Here is a 22510-nt window from a genome sequence, read left to right on the forward strand (position 1 = left end):
ATACCTCTAATCGTATACTGGGTGCCCCAAAATTCGCGGAACAACGTAGTAGTACATTGTTAAGTAGTCGTTAAGATATCAGGTAAAAATGTTTCTAAAAAATTAATCTTTTTTGTAAAAGATATGCTTCATGTAGGTACATTTAAACATCCTCGATAAGGTAGTAAGTAGTTAGTGCGCCATTTTCCGGACACCTGTATATCCTGCTAAGTGGACTTACTTTTCATCGTTGAAGATAGTTAAATTAAATTAATTAGTTGGTATTCAGTGTTCAGAGGTCATCGACAATAGAAGTGTGTTGCAGCTTCTCAAATTTCCTCTGTCTCACATTTTCAATAACACTGCGAATACAATTAGAGTTCCCACTACTGCGTTTCTTCCGTTAAATTCTACCGGTTTCTCGTAGTAAAGGCTACATTCTGACCAAGTATACAAACATGTTAAATTTCGTCAACACATTATAAATTCATTCCAAGTATAGGGTGTCTCAAAAATGGTGCCCATTCTCTTGAGGGGTCAAACTATTTGAAGAGTTGAGTTCAATTTCGTTGTGATTTTTTTTTTCCTTTGACTATTTTCTAAGTTATACACATTTTAAAATAAGCAAATTTGGCAACATCGGTTGGTATGCACAATCAACTAAACCAATTCTCCTTTGAGGTCAATGTTGCCACTGTTATTTTAGCGTATTTTGGTAGGTCATTACTCCAAAAAGAATTAATTCAGCTGTAAAATTTGGTAATAAAGGAGATACATCTCTTTGAAATTACCATATTTAAGAGCAAGTTATACAAAATCTGTTGGTCCGATCAAATTTTGTATTGAGATTTACCTTCCCAGACTTCTATTCTTTAAGACCCTTAGAAGATTGGGCGCCATTTTTGAGACACCCTGTATAGTCCATTTTTTTTAAATCAATTGTCAAAGTGTTATCATGTTGGTATAAGCCACTGGTTATTTGATAGTTAGGTATTCAATTGGCAACGTAAAATGTCAACTGTATGTCAGTCATTTTGATGTGAAGGCACTTGCGCTATTGAATCCGCAATTACATTTAAATAAAAATACAAAGTTAAATGAGTTTCCGAAAACAAGCATAACACAACGAGAAAAATTGGGTATGATTAAATTACGTGAAGAAATGCAGACAGAAAAACCGACCATGCTAAATTGCAGTAAAGATGCACACATCATATTCGAGGTATTTTCTTTTAATATAAAACTATCGGTTCGTCACTGCGAGGAACTGATTAGAGACGACTGGAAAAAATTGATGCGAAATCTACCAAGTGAGGACATTCCTCTTCCGCAGAATCATATTCGGTAGACGATTGGGGGCTAGATTCTGAAAATGAATAGGTAAACTGCTTATATGTATAACCCATTAGGTAAATAAATTCCCATTTTCCTGTATACAGGCTGTTTGATAAAAAACGCCTCAACCCATAACTTTTTTATTTATTATCCGATTTCAATGAACAAAAAAACCGAAGATATGGTTTTTCATGCGCTACGAAGCAGCCATAATTTTTTTTTTTTTGGCGTTATTTTCAGTAGCTTACGATAGTCAACTTTTTTTTTTTAAATAGACACATGTAGTTTTTTAGGCTCAGTCTGATAAAGTTTTTTTTTCTGAATCTAACGATGTATTAAAAATTATCGTTTGGTTCATAGCTGACTGAAAAAAAAAATAAAACAATTTTTAATCGTGGTTCAGTTTATTATGAAATTTTCAAGTGTGCCGTGAAAAACAATTGGAATACAAATAGCAACAAATGTCTAGTGTGAGTTTGAAAATTTTCAGGTGCAATCTTGAAGAGTTTTATTATTATTTTCTTGGAAAACATAAATAATAATTTAAAAAAATATATTTTTTTTATTATTATTATTTTTTCTATTGACTTTTTGTTTTTGACTAATTACGATTTTTATTACACTCGAACATAAAATAATAATCAAATGACTGCTATCCTGCATGACTGACAATGTTATTTTATACTTAAATAAAAAAAGTTTAAAAAAGCAGATGAAAACTTCTAAGCTGACGTTTAGATGACATTTATCGTACTTTGTATTCCGATTGTTTTTCACGGCACTCTTAAAAAATTTATAATAAGCTGAACCACAAAAAAATGTTTTATTTTTTTTCAGTTAGCTATGAACCAAATGATAACTTTCAATACATCGTTAGATCCAGAAAAAAAAACCTTACCAGACCAAGCCTAAAAAACTACATGTGTTCATTTAAAAAAAAAAAGTTGACTATCGTTAGCTATTGAAGATAACGCCAAAAAAAAACATTTTATGGCTGTTTTGTAGCGCTTGAAAAACCATATCTTTGATTTTTTTGTTCATTGAAATCGGGTAATAAATAACAAAGTTATGGGTTGAGGCGTTTTTCATCAAACAGCCTGTATGTTCAGTTGCACTTTTCAGTGTCATTCTCGTCTTTATTTCTTGTCTTTTGGTATAAAATTTGGTTGCACCTGAAACTTTCCTGACATTTGAAAATTACTGATATAACCTCAAACCTGATCTAGGGAGATTTTACGATAGAGGTGTCCCGAAACGAAAGGTTTTAGGGTGGTACAGCCTGATCTTTGCGGGAATCTTGACATTGACAATTGATTTAAAAAAAATTGGACTATAGAAAGAAGGTTTTTTTGTGCTTCGCCCAGTTGCAACCTCGACTTCGTTTCGGTCTTCAATCTCTGGACACAAAAAGACTGACTTCTACTATTTATGATATAATCTACTAAAATTATGTTGTAACAGCGCGGCATTACTTAAAATATAATGAAGAGAGAACAAGTGAGGGGGAAAATATTATTAACTTTTCTTTTTATTAAACACACAATGCAAACAAATATTCAAATTTATATTTGACGCGTAGCGGACAGTGCGACCAATGGAGAAGTGAGATTTCAAATGCACTCCCAATGTTCTCCAAAATAACTAAGTACCATCGGATAGCAAAAAAACTGGTACAGTATGTTACTGTAGACACTTCAAACTTGATTGAGTTTTGGAAGTGTCTAAAGCAACACATCGTACCAGATTTTTTTTGCTACATGGTACACTTGCTTTCAAAACTTTCCCGTACACTTATCTTTCGCTGTATTAAATCAGGGTAGTAATTAATCAACTCTAACATTTAAACTTTTGAAAAGTCAATGCCTCGACTGGCAGAGCAAGACAAAATTTTGATGCTTTCCAAATTAGAAGAAGAGTGGTCCATAAGAACGGTTGCTACTCATAATGGGCTAAATAAAAGCACTGTTCTCCAAGTAAAGAAGAGGTGAGAACAAGAAGGGACCGTGAGTAGAAGACCGATCATAATTTTTTTAGTTGCTGTCAATGTCATCTTTAACCTAATCTCAAAATTACCCGTTCACACTGTTTAAATTTTGCAAAATCGTTGTTACTTGATTTTGAATGTGTACGCGATAGTTTTGAAAGCAAGTGTACATACAGTAGTTTTTTTAAGAATGGCCATAGGGATTTACATGCTAATTTTTCAGCCCCCTGTTAACTTTTGTCCTCATAAAAATAGTCAACCCAGTTTTATAGCAAAGTTGTGGGATATGATAATGTACTGAAACAATTTCAATTTAATAACCAGAAGCAAGGAATAAGCTAGCAAAATGACGTTTTTCGTCAAACGTCCGTAAATTATGAGTTATGACATTATACTGCTGCATTGATAATGCTAAAGTGTCACTTCAATGTCATGGCATCTAACGAGCTGACCAGCGTCCGTGAAGTTATTATCTCCGCTGAGGAGCGTCAGTGAAGTTATTATCTCCGCTGATGAGCGGCTGTGAAGTAAACTAGCTAAATCGTTTGAAATTTCTACCTCAAATTGTAACAAATTCGTGTCTGAATGTGAGATATTGAAAGCTGAAGTGTATAAATAAGGGTTAATCAAGAAACTTGTACATTATTGTAAAACGTACGTACAAAATCTATCCAAATAAAAACGGGTTGACAGATGGATAATTATTTCGGATTTTGTTCACAGCGTTGTGAATACTAGTCACAGTCATAGTAGCGCTTTGCAAAACGAGCTATATTAATTTGTCAGTCTACCCAATCTCCTACCTGGTTTCTTAACATTTCTTAAATAATGTGTTATGATTATGAAGGTTTGAAGAAAAAATAGTATATGTTATTCGGAGCAAAAATGGTTTGGTTCCATTTTTGCTCCTCATAACATAATATACTACAAATTATATTATCTACGATCGTGTAAAAAGTAGGCACTTTTTGCACTAAAAATCGTTGTCAAAGTTGACGTTTAGTGAACTGATGGAATCGTGCCATAAAACTTTTAGTGCACGCTTTTATGGCACAGAACTCTGTCAGAATACAACAATACAATTTGTTGGAAACATTGTTTAGAAGTAGGTTGCAATCAATGATAATTATTTTATACAAATTTATGTTATTATCTCACGATCGTAGATAAAATGTTGTAAGACATACGTGTAAAAAATTCCTTTGTTGCACTCACATCCTTTAAAATACTCCCTCGTACCTCGGTCGTATTTTAAACCCGTTCGTGCAATAAAGGATTTCACCTGAAATTTGTAATTTTCATATGTAATTAATTGATTGTGTAATTGTTTAGCTGCCTATGGAGGCCATTTTAAACATTTCATTTAATTTTTAGATTATAAAAATTCCTAATAATGATGATTATAGACTATGTGCTAAAAAAATGGCAACGCCTAGAAGAAATATAATTTATTTAATTTTACATAGATTGTTTATTTTGTCATACTACGAATACAAAACTTTATAACAAAATCCTTATAGGAACGAGACCAAATTCTACCTGTGGTTCTCTGGTGGTTAGTCATATGAGAACAGAAGGCAACGGAGTCGGAGGTAAATATAATTGACTATTTAATTCATCTGTCACTTAATGTTCATTAACCAATGAAACAAATTTAATTTTAGTGATTTCCATGGTAGTCCAATCAATATGGAGTTTTATCTTGCAAAAGGTACAGAAAAGTTTATACTTGGCAGGTATCTTCTATCAGGCATATTATTAATATTGTTGAGTTTGCGACCTTGGGGTTTGCCACTCGCCCCGCCATATTGGAAGATAGGGGTGCAAAATCACATTTTTCCGATTATTTCATTATCCATGCGAGATACCTCTATCTAAGTTATTATAGAAAATGTAGAGCATGCAATTCTCTACATTTTTTGTTATGTTTTTTGTCAGATCAATAGTTTCGTAGTTACAGCGTGTAGAAATCGAGAATTTCTTTTATTTTTGTACTTTTTATTCTTTTCCACACCACCACAGAGGTAGAGCAATAGGGTGCGTTTTTTTTTGATGTGGTGTCCCCAGTGGGCATAGTCCACGATGCAGTAGAAGTTTACTGTTTTACTCTTTTTGATCTCTTTGTAACGTAGACGGACCCGAATGATCTGGATCGAACGGTATAGATGAGCTAAATTCATCAGAGTTTATGAATTCGGGAATTCCTCTTGAGAAGTTTCCTCTTGTTCCTCAGGGTCATCATCATCATCATCAAAAGTATAAACTTTTCTGTAACTTTTGCAAGGTTTTATGTCTCTATTGACTGGACTAGCGGATATTGGACTAGTACAAATATCAGCGACTATTGTATTAGTAATCGAAGTGAATATTTTAAACAAATGGAAATCTTCATTAATTTTTTTTTTATCATACCTGAATACCCTATTTTTGACACTAAAATACGTGCGGAAAATGGCCCTTAAAACACTAAAGCTTTAATTTTGAACAATGATAAATAGACATTTATACACAATTTATAACAAATATACATGGCAACGAAACAACAACAATTGACCATTTCTATATCAACGATTATTCATCGCACAGATTACTTCGGAAAAGGTATTTCAATTTACTTTTTTTGTTATAATTTTCAGATGTAGTGCAGGTATAATAAAAAATAGCGTATGATACACGTGAAAGAAATTTTAGGAATCAAGTACAAAAACCCTTAATCAAACTAGTCTTTAAATTAATACCTAATTGACATTAATGCATTTATTGTGGCATATAGCATCATGGATTGAAGTAATTTACAAAATTGAAATAGGAATCTAGTGAACTATTTAAAGTGTATATTTGGCTGCCTGACTTTTTCTACAGCATTAAAAAATGAGCTATAGCAAAATCATACTCAAAGGTAAAAGGTGCCCGTCAGTCAGAAACTTTAATATTTGCCTATGACATTACTGCTCTCGATCATTTCCATAGAAACATTAACAAAGTAGTGTGCTTGCACCTAAAGTCTGTCTCAATTCTAAATTTCCACCAACACTGCATTCTACGTTGGAAATACAACCGGCAACACTCTTTGGTGAAAAATGCCTCAGATTGTACATATTTGTTAGGTTATCTGTCAATTTCCGTTTTTACAACTCAAACTTTTAGAATAAAGGAAAAGAACTAAAACCTTTTTTAAAATGCAGCAAGTAGGTAGAAAATCAAATTCTAAAAGCAAAATAAACTTATGAACTAATTTTAATGTTTTCGAATCATGTTTGTGAAATAATTATATTGCCAACTTTGGTTATTAAGAATCCCAAATTTAGAAATCGAATTATTTCAATTACCTGTCACCGAGAATGACAGTGACATCAGGTAATGATATATAGTCGTTTTCAGTGACATCCGTGCTGTCACTATGACAGGAGGTTACGTGACAGTATGTTGGCATTATTTGCTGTTTCAGTTTAGTAATTTTGAATTTCCTAATTTGGCAATTTAGCTTGACGCGGCAAATTGACAAATTCAAATTATTTTCTAATTTCAAACAAATCAAAGAAACCATGTAGTCTGATTTGGATTCCGAGGATGACCTGGTTTAACTATGTGTTTCTCCATGTTGAAGACTGAGTTTTATTATTTGTTGTTGATGTTTGACGAAATAGCAATTTTCTTTTACCATAACCTCAATTTCTTGTTTGACATTTTTTTAACTAGGATTTGCTTATACTCTGAATCCTGGTAATGATTGGTATGTAGAATCTGCACAAACATATTAAAAATGACACTGACAGCACAGATGTCGTTGAAAACGACTATATCTGATTTACACAAGCAAAATGTAAGTGTATGCTTTTTGAGTGAACAGAAGTGTAACGATAGCTAATGAAGTGAACAAATTCAGACAAATTTTCCCTATTCATAGGCGTCGAAAATGCAAAGATATAGGGTAATTTCCATCCATTTGATTTCAACTTCAAAAGTCATCTACGCAGAATTATTTTGTATCAAGGATACTCCACATTTTTTTTCCAAACTTATTTCAGAATCACCCTGTATACGGTGGATTCCCAACAGATTGTATAGATTTACTCGTGAAAAAAAAACTAAAAACAAAAGCCTATTGCCAGAAAGATCTTGATACTTAAATGTGTTGAACTGAATAAAAAAAAGTCGTGGCCATTAACAACGACTAAGATCATTTCTAGTCTCATCACTAGCAATTAAAATGACTTCATATTAGGAATTTTTGATCCAATTAAGCCGAGTCATTTTAACATTTTTCATTTCATAATAAACTACGAGAAAAAGATTAATGGTCTATAAGAGACTTGAATTTAAATATTTGGAAATGTTCACGACTGTAATAGAACGCCGCCCTAGGTTTCAAATTAATTCAAATAGAGAACAATAAAATTTTATTTGCGATAGTTAATATACAGGGTGACTGACGAAAAACCTTTGACGCTGTATCTTACTTATTCTTTATCCGATTTGAATAAATGACACATCAGATGAAATAGTTCGAAAAACACTTCATTATTATCCTATTCGATATTTTTTTCCACATCTATTTTTTGACAGACGATAGCCAACTTTTTTTTTCAAATTACACTGTATACCGGGTGATTCAGATTGGTATTCGCGCCCCTATATCTTTTTTATTTTAAGAAAAAAGTATAGCAAACCATATATATTTGTAAATCGCTTATGAAACTACAATAGATGACGTTCTCAAATCTTCTCTACGATGACATATGTCAAAGTTAAGACAGTCAACTTTTTTTTTAAATAGTACACTATACATTTCTTAACCTATTCTTGTAAAGCTTTTTTTTCTACATTTGAATGTGTAAAAAAAGTCGACACTTACATCAGAAAAAAATCGAGAAAAAAAATAAAATATGATTTTTTAATTTATTCGAAAGTGTTATTTTCTAAAAAGAGCTAGTTAGCCATGGAGACAATTGAATTTTGACATCAATAGCGTCAATTATTAAAGTACCTACATTTAAATAAATAGCTATGTTATAACCTACATTTAAATAAATAACGATGATAACATCTGGCTTCCTGACTATACCGCTTTGAATGCATACACGATGAAAATATGTAAAGTCTATCTCAATTCTAAATTTCCACCAACACTGCATTCTACGTTGGAAATACAACCGGCAACACTGTTTGGTGAAAAATGCGTCAGATTGTATTTGTTAAGTTATCTGTCAATTTCCGTTTTTACAACTCAAAATTTTAGAATAAAGGAAAAGGACGAAAACCTTTTTTAAAATGCAGCAAGTAGGTAGGTAGAAAATCAAATTCTAAAAGCAATATAAACTAATTTTAATGTTTTCGAATCATGTTGATAAAATAATTATATTGCCAACTTTGGTTATACGAATCCCCAGTTTAGATATATTTTTATTTTGCCAACATAATTCAACAGGTGGTGGAAATTTAGAATTGAGACAAACTATAGTTGAATTTTGATAGTGCATGAATGACATGATGAGTCTTGGAAATCGTATTCGAATTATTCGAATATTTGAATAGCTGACTATTAAAATTCAAATAAGTGTAAATTCTAATATTCGAATAAAATAAATTCAGGATGGATTGGGTGTTTCACGGTCAAATAATTTTATTTTTTAGCTATGTAATTCTTAAAATAGTGAGATGCAGGGAACCAACATAACGCGAATTTAGCATAGTAAATTCAGTATGGATTTGGTATTTCGTTCGAGTCCCAGTTTTCTCGCCGAGGCGCACCCGAGGCTGAAACAAACAAGGTCAAATAATTTTATTTTTTGGCTACGTGGTAGTCTTGTAAATAGTGACATTCAAGGGACCAACATAATGCGAATTTACAAATGTTTGGCTAACTAGCTCTTTTTAGAATATAACGCTTTCGAATAAATTAAATCATATTTTTTTTTTTTTCTCGATTTTTTTCTGATGTGTCAACTTTTTTTACACATTCAAATGTAGAAAAAAAAACTTTACAAGAATAGGCTAAGAAATGTATAGTGTACTATTTAAATAAAAAAGTTGACTGTCTTAAACTTTGACATATGTCATCGTAGAGAAGATTTGACAACATTATCTATTGTAGTTTCACAAGCGATTTACAAATATACAGGCTGTTTGATAAAAAACGCCTCAACCTATAACTTTTTTATTTATTATTACCGAAGATATGGTTTTTCATGCGCTACGAAGCAGCCATAAAATATTTTTTTTTTGGCGATATTTTCAGAAGATTACGCTAGACAACTTTTTTTTTTAAATGGACACATGTAGTTTTTTAGGCTCAGTCTGATAAAGTTTTATTTTCTGAATCTAACGATGTATTAAAAATTATCGTTTGGTTCATAGCTGACTGAAAAAAAAAATAAAACAATTTTTAATTGTGGTTCAGTTTATTATGAAATTTTCAAGTGTGCCGTGAAAAACAATTGGAATACAAATAGCAACAAATGTCAAGTGTGAGTTTGAAAATTTTCAGGTGCAATCTTAAAGAGTTTTATTATTATTTTCTTGGAAAACATAAATAATAATTAAAAAAAATATTTTTTTTTAATTATTATTATTTTTTCTATTAACTTTTTGTTTTTGACTAATTACGATTTTTATTACACTCGAACATAAAATAATAGTCAAATGACTGCTATCCTGCATGACTAACAATGTTATTTTATACTTAAATAAAAAAAGGTTAAAAAAGCAGATGAAAACTTCTAAGCTGACATTTAGATGACAATTATGGTACTTTGTATTCCGATTGTTTTTCACGGCACTCTTAAAATTTTTTATAATAAGCTGAACCATAAAAAAATGTTGTTTTTTTTCAGTTAGCTATGAACCAAATGATAACTTTCAATACATCATTAGATCCAGAAAAAAAAAACCTTACCAGACCAAGCCTAAAAAACTACATGTGTCCATTTAAAAAAAAAAGTTGACTATCGTTAGCTATTGAAGATAACGCCAAAAAAAACATTTTATGGCTGTTTTGTAGCGCTTGAAAACTCGTATCTTTGATTTTTTTGTTCATTGAAATCGGGTAATAAATAACAAAGTTATGGGTTGAGGCGTTTTTCATCAAACAGCCTGTATATGGTTTGCTATACTTTTTTCTTAAAACAAAAAAGATGTAGGGGCGCGAATACCAATCTGAATCACCCGGTATATTTTTTTATTTGTTCTTATAAAGAATCTTCTTCTGAATATTCGTACATTAAAAGAAAAAACAAAAAATGTATTTTAAATGAAAAAAATTGAAAATAAAAAATCAAGTAATCAAATTAGTAAACAATACAAAATCTATTCTAGTTGCTCAAAATTTCCTCAATGCTGTTGCAGACACTATCGATGCCTTCTAGAAATGCCCACCTTTGCAATCAGTAAAAAATTTCGGGGTTTTTCCTGACATACTCGCACTATCTTTTTTCTTAACTCTTTTTGGGTACCTGGTGGGGTCAAACAAACATTGTCTCGAAAGTTTCGAATGAATATAAAGAAATCCAATAGATTCAAATCTCCAAAAATGCCACACCACTGGTTAACACTAAATCGTCTTTGGAAATTTTCTTCCACAGCAACAATATAATATTATTATTATCAAACTGTTTCGACAAATGAATACTCAGAGCTTATTTAGTCATTTTTAGCATTTAGAACAAACTTCTCTCTTGTTTATTTTGGTCACTTGATTTTTAAATTTTGTACATTTAGTCTTTAATTTCTTGACTTTTGTTTCATGAATGGGTATAGTTTTTTGCATTTTTATATTCAGAAGACAAATCTCTACAATACTCAATAAAAAAAAATAAATGTACAGTGCTATTTGAAAAAAAGAAGCTGATGTTCATCTGTCAAAAACTGGACGCAATATATTTTTTTTTATTTAATTGGTATTGAAGTGTTTTCAAAATTATTTTATTTGATGTATCATTTATTCAAATCGGATAAAAAATAAGCAAGATACAGCATCAAAGGTTTTTCGTCAGTCACCCTGTATCTGAACGTAAGTAAGACAATACTCAAGTGCAGTGCGGTCAATAAATAGTTGAAATGATTTATCATCATGAAAAATAAGAATAATTAAAGTTTGCACAGACCCTGGCACGACAAGGAGCTGCCAATGTATCTTATGCTCGGATAATAATAATTAACAAATAAAATGAGAAAACCTAGAAAATACGGCGGAAATCATATTTTTTAAATAAGGTTTTATTATCCAAAATAAGTGATTTAAAAAAATAGCATGAGAACTTTTATTTTATTAAATACTAATAGTGTTAATTACATGCCGCCATAAATAAATGAACACCCAGTACACGTTTATAAATTTTAATAAAAATTTCAAGGAACATATACAGGCTGATTCACGTAGCCCGTTCATTAGAAGGTTTTTGATTTCCCGAAAACATATTAATATGAAAATTGGTAGTTGACTATAATCGACTACTCCAAGTTCAAATGAAATATTTTCAAAATGGTGGCACTTCCGGAAATACCGGAAATCGACTCCATCTTTATTTTTTTTAATGGAAAGGCCTCATTTTGACTTCACATTTCGATTCTACGTTAAATTTTGAGTTTAGAACGTCTTTTTGTCAACACTTATCTGTCATCGTTTTTGACCTATGTCATCTTTTTTGCAAAAAAGCGAGGTTGCAGGGCTTCATTAACAAATTTATAACTCTTGAACCATCGGAAATAAATAATTGATTTTTTTTTTAGTTTAAAGCACTTGCGACGTTAAAAGCACTCCGCTACGCGTCGTGCTCTTAAACTCATCGCGCGTGCTTTAAAGGCTTCCTTATAAACTTGTATCATAATATACTATTTTTTTTATCAAACAATTGTTTTATTTGAATTTTTATTCAAAAATCACATGCAATAAACAGTAGATATCAACGAAATAATAAAAAATAAGCAAATTAACAAAAAAATATTTTCAATGAAATCATTTACATTAAAATATTTTTTTGTTAATTTGCTTATTTTTTATTGTTTTGTTGTTATCTAATATTTATTGCAATGTTATTTTTGAGTAAAATTTCAAATAAAACAATTGCTTATAAAAAAAATATTTTATTCAAAAAATTGAAATTACGCCTAAACGGCTGCAAATAGGCATACATAATGTTAATAAAAGTGGCCTTAAAATTTAATTTTACATTTATATCTAGTATCAGAAACGGTAGTTGATATTTAAAAAAATGAAGCTTTCGACATTTTTTTATTATGAATTTTAAAAAACTGCAGTAGACATATGAAACATAAAAAAATGTCGTTGCTAGCGCAAAAAAGCGGCCAAAGCTTTAATAAGTCAGTAAAGGAAAAATAAATTATTTATTTCTGATGGTTCAGGAATTATAAATTTTTTAGTGAAGCCCTGCAACCTCACTTTTTTTCAAAAAAGATGATATAGGTCAAAAACGATGACAGATAAGTATTGACAAAAAGATGTACTAAACTCAAAAGTTAAAGTAGAATCGAAATGTGAAGTCAAAATGGGGCCTTTCTATTTAAAAAAATAAAGATGGCATCGATTTCCGGTATTTCCGGAAGTGTCGCCATTTTGAAAATATTTCATTTGAACTTGGAGTAGTCGATTATAGTCAATTACCAATTTTCATATTAATATAATTTTGGGAAATCAAAAAGAGTCTAATGAACGGGTTACGTGAATCAGCCTGTATTTTATTCGTACTAAGAAAGGTAGAAAATTTCAGCAAAATACACGTCAAATGTAACATCGTGCCTCGCAATCAAACATTTTTCATTTAACCATATTTCGTCAAAAACAGGAAACTCTTGCTTAAAGTATTACAATTGCAACAATTTCTGAAAAATTAGTTTAAAATAATTAGTATTCAGTCCTAAAATTGGCTATTAAGTGCAGCACAAAGAAAACTTATATATTATTATATTAAAGTACGAGTAAAAAATTAAGTTGACTATTCCATTCACCTGTCATTTGTTAAAAATGGACCAATAAAAACACAATTTTACACATTTGTTACCATGGTTTCAAAAAATTGGACCGAAATTCCCACTCGTGGAAATTGTATCGGTAATACCACTAGTGATCCCAGCGATAATTTTTAACAAATGAATGCAGCCTTGAGAATTGCTTCCAAATGGACTCATGTGTCTTTTTTGTGTTGTTGGAAACATTTTCTTCGATTTCTGCGTTAATTTCTTCTTCCAATTTGCTGCCAAATTGCCAAAGTTGGTTCATGGAATAGTCCTCCGCATACAACTCGTAGTCCAAATTATGTAGACTATTTTTCAAACTGATTTCACTCATTCAATTGTGCTTGGAAATCCCACTCGTGCTGACGCACTCGTTGATTCTTTCCCCCGCACAATTGATAATTCGTCACCAGTGACCTCATAAAAATTTGGCCAATGAAAATGCTGTATTTTTTTTAAATTGTACAGCGATCATTCAGGGAATACTCATATCGAATTGCCCTCGTGATTGAGAAATTCCATATAATTTTGTTAGTGGCCCACTCGTGGCTGCTGTTTGTTAAATTCCCTCCTGCTACGCAGTCGGGAATTTTTACAACAGCAGACACCAACACAAAATTATCGGGCATTTCTCAATCACTAGGGAAATTATACTTGATTATTTCCTTCATACATATAAAAAGCCGTAGTTGCTATGGTTTTTCTGGTTTTTATATCGGTTAAATTTGAAACGTCAAAATTTAATCGGGTAAATATCTGTGTCAAAATTTAATCGCTTCTTTATAAAATCTATTTGTTCATAATAATTCAGGAAATAATCTTTCAGAATACCCCCCGCGTGCAAGAAAATAACCTGATTAAATTTTGACGTTTTTTGTCGCAACGTTTTGCTTAAAGAAATATTTTTATTTTGACAAAACGTCAAAATTTAATCGGTTATTTTCATGAACTTGGGATATTACTGTTGAATATTCACCGAATAATCGATGCAACTTAAATTTAGGCAAAATTAAAATTATAATAAAGATATCAATTCATATTTAATTAATATTGATGATAATGGGCCGTATCACGACACCGTTATTAAAGTTGCCGTTAACTACAGGGTGTTTTCGAAGTTGAGGCGTTCCTTTTAACATGTGATAGTATGCCGTATTCTAAAGAATTTTATCCAAAATCACCTTAGTAAAATGTGTACGGCAATGAAGATACAATAAGTTAATTTTTTTGAAATTTTTGAAACCGGTCCTGCTCAAATTTGCGCTGATTTGTTAGAAATTGGAATTGACAAAAAAAAAATCAAATGAGGATGGACGTTAATCAAAACTACTGTCAGAGTTGTCATGTAATTAGTCGAAATGGCTTTATTATTAGGAAAATAATGAGCTCACAAATATGTTGCAAATCTATGGGCAATGTTATCACGTTATCAGAATGCATCTGCAGCGTCCAGAGAGTATTGTAAAGCGATTTCCGGAAAGACACCATTCTGGGCCAGGTTAGTTATTAATCTAGTACAGCGGAGAAATGGACAGGACCGGACTCAAAATTTTATAAAACAATAAAAATATACAATCAATTATCTCAGTTAATACAAACATTTTACTAAGAAGATTTAGGCTAAAATTCTTAAGAATAATGTGTAGTACCTCGTGTTACAAGGAACGCGTCAACTTCGAGAACACCCTGTAGAGTCGTGATTAAGTAAACATAAAACGATATAGATTTATGCAATTATAACCTGCCAGAAAGAGATGAATTCGTCACCAAGATAATTAGAGTCATAATTAAAATTAATAAGGATGTCGTGATACGGCCCAATGTGTTTTCTTCAAATAAATGCTATAAAATCTCTGATTTAACTGACATGTCAAAAAATTGTCAGTTTTAATACAATGAGTAGTGTTATGCCAATTATTTTTATGGTGGTGTTACGAATGTCAACGGCGCTGAGATATGAATTTGACTAAATCTAACAAAAAAAAAGTTCCAGCTAGTTCGTCATTACAAAAATAAATTTACTATATCAAGGCCACGAAATCATTCTTTAAGGTACCGAGAGAAAAATTGTCGCCGAGGCCGCTTAAGGCCGATTCAGGACAATCTCGAGGATGTTAAAGGATTTCGCGGCCAAAGTGTAGACAAGATTTTTTGTGCAACCGAAAATTTGTAATTATTATAAAATGAACAAGTTGAAAGAATGCCAATGTGAATAATTAGTCAATACATTACTTTTCAGACGACCACTGTGAAATATGGCACATTTCACACGGTTTTTCCTTAGTGAAAATTTAAAATTGCAAACGATTTCAACACGAACACGAACGAACAGCCTAACCGTGTACAATGAAAAATTTGAGAAATCTGATTGGCCGACAGCTGTGTGTTTTTATATTGTACACGGGCCGATGATTAACGATGTCTATCTCCGCGCAACGGCATAATTATTTTGTCCGCAGCTCTGTCGAATGATATTTGAAGTTTGAAGGGATGCCGAATATTAGCGTTTTTTTGTGGTCGTCGGAAAAATATGGTGTATACCACGTGTTGAAAATTCGATATCACACTCGTTTGCTTAAGCCACGCGCCTACGGCTTGTGGCTCAATTCTGCAAACTCCTGTGAAATCTTTCATTTTCAACTCTTGATATACAATATACTATTGTTTAATAACCACAATTAAGACCATACTCTTATTACACAATTCTTCCACAATTTTGCACACACTAGCTCCACATTTACTTATAACGCTTTTACGAATACCACTTTATTTATTATTCATTTATCTCAGGCTACAAAATCAGCTTTTGTACCTAAATTATCTGGTGACTTAACGCCTGACACAACGTACAGCGTTTTCAATAAATGTCATTCATTAATTTGATTTAATTTGTCAGATTTGTCACAAACGATTCAGATATTGTTGCTTAGATACAGTCATCCTTACAAACACTAACAATTAACTCCTGACTAGGTACAGTCGATGGACAAATAAAACTGGGACAAAAATGACAATCACGTAAGTCAAAATTTACAAATTTGCATCGTTTAATTACGGCTTTATCATAAATAGGTTAACTTTTGTATGACATATTATATAGACACTGACAAATATATTGACAATTCAATGGTCTGATATTACATAGATTAAATTTTAAGTGTCCCAGTTTTATTTGTCCACCGACCGTACGTATTTTTTTGGTCAGCAGCGTCGAATTGGTGTGGATAGGGGTTAATTTATGCTCATTATTTTGGACCTAGTAAAAAGCAGTTTTCCGGACTTGTTAGAGCCTTCTAATGACCCAGAATTTTTTTGGCAGGTTATATCGGAACCAGCCTGTAGCTAATAAAGCTTTCTTTAATTTTAATCATGTTTACTTGTTTTTTTTAATTTAAATTTCCCAACATTTACTAATCATACCTTACGTTTCAGTTGCATAGGAGAAAAAGAAAAAACAGAGAGGACATTACAATGTGAAAAGAACAATGGGACTTTTCTTATGGCCTGTCCGCTACCGTAAGTGATACATAATCCATAATCCAAATTCGAAAAATAATTCCAAAACATGATAAAACTGTAAGTATTACTTTCTGAGAAAAATCCTCGAAGAAATCAACTTTGTTTCTAAAAAGTGCATATTCTTCAGTACTTTACTTATGTTGGCAGCTTTTCATCATCAATAATTTTTTTAAATGACAACCTCCACTTTTTTCTTCTCTTTCTGATAGACCTAAACTATGAGTGAAAAAAATGTGTACCTTACATGACAATTTTTTTGAGAAAATGACAATTTTTATTTCAAAAATTTAATTTAATTTTCAACATAAACATTTTGTTTCTATCGATTTAGCTAAAATCGATGGTTTATCTTAATAGACGAAACAATTTAGAAGATTTGCGGCAGAGAATTCGCGCTGAAAGGAAATAAATAATCCCTGACATTATTGAGCGCAGTGTACAAAGTGTCGTTAGATGTTTGTTTGTTTTTGTTTGAGGTCAATTAAAATTTTTACAATAATAGTTATTTATTGTATAAGTGTTTTAGATAGCATTTTATTCACTCAAAAATGTTTAAACGCGAGAGCTTGCTCGAGCGTTTAATTTTCTTAAGTGAATAAAATGCATCTAAAACACGCATGCAATACAACGTTTTATCCACAATCACACACTCATTTAGAATCAGAATCACCGAAATTTTATCTGATGTCATCCAAAATTAATTTGACATTTCACTCTGACAGCGGCTGTCACCTCAAAAATCATTGAAATTTCGCATTGAATGTTTTATGGCGTGTTTTATGACTTATAAAACACTAAAGTTTTATTGACCACATTAAAGGTTGCCAAGCTATTGAATTATGACCTTATAATACAGGCTGATTCACGTAGCCCCTTCATTAGAAAATTTTTGATTTCCCAAAATCATATTAATATGAAAATTGGTAATTGACTATAATCGACTACTCCAAGTTCAAATGAAATATTTTCAAAATGGCGGCACTTCCGGAAATACCGGAAATCGATACCATCTTTGTTTTTTTAAATAGAAAGACCCCATTTTTACTTCACATTTCGATTCTACGTTAACTTTTGAGTTTAGTACGTCTTTTTGTCAATACTTATCTGTCATCTTTTTTGAACTATGTAATCTTTTTTGCAAAAAAGTGAGGTTGCAGGGCTTCATTAAAAAATTTATAATTCGTGAACCATCAGAAATAAATAATTTATTTTTATTTTACTGACTTGCCAAATATTTGGCCGCTTTCTTACGCTATCAACGACATTTTTTTAATGTTTCATACGCCTACTGCAATTTTTTAAAATTGATAAAAAAAAATGTCGAAAACTTCATTTTTTTAAATAGCAACTACCATTTCTGATACTAGATATAAATGTAAAATTAAATTTTAAGGCCACTTTTATTAACATTATGTATGCCTATTTGCAGCCGTTTAGGCGTAATTTCAATTTTTTGATTAAAATATTATTTTTTATAATCAATTGTTTTATTTGAATTTTTATTCAAAAATAGCATTGCAAAAAATATTAGATAACAACAAAACAATAAAAAATAAGCAAATAAAAAAAATATATTTTAATGTAAATGAATTCATTGAAAATATTTTTTTGTTAATTTGCTTATTTTTTATTATTTCGTTGTTATTTACTGTTTATTGCATGTGATTTTTGAATAAAAATTCAAATAAAACAATTGTTTGATAAAAAAGAAACAATATTTTACTCAAAAAATTGAAATTACGCCAAAACGGCTGGTAATAGGCATACACAATGTTAATAAAAGTAGGCTTAGAATTAAATTTTACATTTACATCTAGTGTCACAAATGGTGGTTGCCATTTAAAAAAATGAAGTTTTTGACATTTTTTGATTAGCAACTTTGAAAAATTTCAGTAGGCGTATGAAACATTAAAAAAAATTCACTAATGGCAGAAAAGATCGGCCAGGTTTTTAGGAATTCAATTAAAAAAAATCTATTATTTATTTCAGATGGTTCAAGAGTTATAAATTTGTTAACGAAGCCCTGCAACCTCGCTTTTTTGCAAAAAAGATGACATAGGCCAAAAACGATGACAGATAATTGTTGACAAAAAGACGCTCTAAACTCAAAATTTAACGTAGAATCGAAATGTGAAATCAAAATGAGGCCTTTCTATTTAAAAAAATAAAGATGGCGTCGATTTCCGGTATTTCCGGAAATGCCATCATTTTGAAAATATTTCATTTGAACTTGGAGTAATCGATTATAGTCAACTACCAATTTTCATATTAATATGATTTGGGGAAATCAGAAAATTTCTAATGAACGGGCTACGTGAATCAGCCTGTATAGTGATTGTGGATAAAAAAAATTTTTGTTCGACACTGTCAGAATTTGAGAATTTTCGCCTGTGTGAACGGATTTTGAAAAAAACGTATTCAACTCGTTCTTGTGTAATTTGGGCTTTTTTGGCACTCGTGGACCTTTAAAACTCTCGTTTCACTCGAGTTTTAAACTGGTCCACTCATGCCAAAAAAAGGCAAAATTACAAACGAACTCGTTAAATAAATAACTATAATGAATTTTTGAAGTAAAATTTGTCATTTTCTCAAAAAAATATGTTGTGTAAGGTAAAGTTTGTCCAGCGAGAGATTGGTTGACATAGAAATCACTAAATTCTATGTAGAGAAAGAAATATGTATCATCAAAGGTTGAATAGGCTGTTTTTTTGCCCAAGAGGAAAAAAGATGACTAAAAGCTTGAGTTGGCTACGGTTTTTTGCCCAAGGGGAAAAAAGAGCCACTTTACTCAATACAATTAGGGAGTAAAGTTGCTGATTATATACAGGTTGTGCAAAAAAGAGACTTTCATAACGTGTTGTACACACTATTTTTTTGCATATCGATGTAAGTTGAGAAATTTGGTCTAAAAGGATTTATGAAAAATAACAACAAAAAAATAGCTACGCTTTTTTGACAATCATCTCCAAGGAGATGGAATAAAATTATGCAAAAAAATTGCAAAAAATTGTTCAACACGCATTCCGTTTTGGAGTAAACACGCGTCAACCCTGTATAATGAGGACCTTTGAAAGTTGTGTAATATCTCTGGCGTAATGGCCATACACTCATCACGAATTCTTTGAGTTCTTCAATAGTGAGTACAGGTGTTTGGTAGACTCTTTCTTTTAATACGCCAATGAAAATGTGATGGGGCCCCATCTTGCTACAACCACATACCCTGTTGTATTGTTCGTGTATTAAGATCCAACTCTTACAACAATAAGAGCTAACTCATTTTGTAAAAAATGTAAATAAATAAAAAATGAAAATATGTATCTATACCTACGATTTGGATACCTCTGTAGATACAGCTCCACAGCGACCATGGCATTTTTACGACATAGATGATACCCCATACATGAGAAACATGCCCACTTTCTAATCGTTTGAGTCATAATAGTTAATAACCAAGTTTTAGCAAAACTGTCAAAGCAAAGTTGATAATTCTCACTTATAATATCCCTCGTGCATTGATTATTTCCGGAAATTTTTTCGAATGCATTTCTAAAACGTATTAATTAGCCCGAGTGGAACACGAGGGCTAATTACGTTTTGCTCTATGGGAAGCAGCTTTTTGAAGAAATATGTCCTATAGTCTTGACTTCGTTCCTAGTGACATTTTTGAAAACGTTACGGATCCCAAGAGGTTCAACTTACAATGAGAAGTCAAACGTCGACAACCAATATCCATATAATTATTTTAGGTACTTATTTTTCACGAGGTCATCAACTCATTAATATTGTGTTGATATTGGAATTATAAAATAAAATGTAAACTAAAATCGGACTTTTTTCGTCAGACAGCCCTCGTACTTCGTACATATTTTCTTCCCTAAACGTAGTAGAAAAATATTTCGCTTGCTGTTTGATATAATGACCATGATTCTTGTGACAAATTTTAAATAGTATTTCATCTTTTTCAGTAACTAAATTATAACAATACAACTTGTTGTGAATAACATCTTATCAAGTTAAAAAAAATTCATAGCTTTGTTACACGAAAAACACCTTTCAGTATTTAAATTAGGTGAAATACGTCAATGCAGTTTCCAATCTAGAACATCCAATCTATTGTGTAATTTTGTTTTTGTTTCAGTAGTTACTACGAGCAGCACAGCCGACTCCCGACGACTTGTGCGTGTAATCTGCCGCCTGATCCCAGATACTGCTATTACAAAGCGGTCCCTCAAAACCAAGAGGGGATGTTCAGGAGTTCCACTCACATAACACCAAACTTGAGGACGTGTCCTGACACAAAAGCTGCCTCCGCAGCCACCATCAAGAAGTATTCCGTCACAGCCAAAACACCAAGGTAATTTACGACGGGAGAAAAATATTATTTTAACGTTGCCAGAAGTTGCCCGAAATTACGTAGTTATTCCACTCCATCGATTTGTTCGCGCATATGTGGCTTGCTTCTGGCTCCTCCATTAAATAAAAATTAATAATCTCCCGGCCGTTCGTGCATTTTAAATGTACACACCAAAACTAAGTTATTGTCGGACGGCTTCGGCTAATGGACGCTCGTAAATCATAAAAAAAACACGTGAAAATTTCAAGCGTTATTTCTCTTCAGTACAAAAGAAAGAATCAAGTATTGCTTAATGCCTCTGTAATCTGAAAAAATTGCCCCTGAAAAATGAACTCGTCGGCGAAAGTCGATCCTGACGCTTTTCGACTCAATCAAAAAGTGCTTTCCAGGCAAATCAGCTTTTAATGGTGAATAGTAGGCGCTGGCTTTTGGTAAATATCTTCGGAATGTTGATCGAACTTATGATTGTCATAACAAACGGCAATCAAATTAGCGTTAATAGCCGTACAATGTCCGATAGCACATTTCAGTCACCCGGAACGGCACGATATCATTATACTGATCTTTTAACAAAGGAAGGAATGAAAATAGAAGTTCATTAATTTTCATTACATTTAATGTTACGATTCTACAAATAACCATTACGAATACATTGCAATCTTTTTTTATATCCTATATCTTCACAAAGCGTTAATAAACAATGGATAATTTGAAAGCCCCTACAATGTTGTGAAACTGTTACATAAATTTATTTAAGATATTTTCCTATTTACTGTAAAATAGGTAGTTGTATATATGTACTACAAATTAAACAAGTTTCAGCATTTGAACGCAGACTAAACGCTTTTTTAAATCAATTTAACTGACTTTATCTTACCAGGAGAGGTCGCTAGATGTGCGACGGTTATGGACGGCTTTTTAAACAAAAAAATCAGGGCGGTTGCCCCTACTGCCCATATCACCTCCCTGAAAGGAAACGCCCGAACGCTCGTAAATTTACGAGAACAAAATGGTGGGCCAGTCGAAAATTTAAATCTAATTTAATTTTTTATTCACAATTGGTTAGTAACGTACAGCTTTTATAACCTCTTAAAGGTTAGAAAGTGAGCGATTAGTTACTCGTGTACACATCAACCGATCAGTAATGGTGAAAAAAGGAGTCAGTAATGAGTCGTAAGCGGTCAGTAATAAAACCCATAACTGATTTGTGGTGGCGCTACTGTCGCACCAATCGCGAAAATCTCTGTACGTTTTTCTGGTATCGTAATTTGCTTTTCTCAGGTAAAAGATTTAGTGTTAATTTGTGTGCAGATTTCCGCAGTTCTGGGGAGGGTACACTCTATTTTACTATCGCACATTTTGTTTGTTAA

General features: G+C 31.8%; 1 protein-coding gene across 4 annotated transcripts in view; it reads left to right on the top strand.

The window, feature by feature from the left end:
- The window catches only part of LOC138125997 (uncharacterized), a 64364-nt gene that overhangs the window by 14682 nt on the left and 27172 nt on the right, over positions 1 to 22510 (top strand). For 2 of the 4 annotated variants that reach the window (XM_069041629.1, XM_069041630.1), the window contains exons 3-4: positions 16700 to 16783; positions 20925 to 21140. In XM_069041629.1, the coding sequence (XP_068897730.1) occupies positions 16700 to 16783; positions 20925 to 21140 (300 nt within the window). The remainder of the gene's footprint in view (positions 1 to 16699; positions 16784 to 20924; positions 21141 to 22510) is intronic. The other 2 variants (XM_069041631.1, XM_069041632.1) reach the window with 2 other exon arrangements.

This window comes from Tenebrio molitor, chromosome 3 (assembly GCF_963966145.1).
Source record: "Tenebrio molitor chromosome 3, icTenMoli1.1, whole genome shotgun sequence".
NCBI classification, from domain to species: Eukaryota; Metazoa; Arthropoda; class Insecta; order Coleoptera; family Tenebrionidae; genus Tenebrio; species Tenebrio molitor.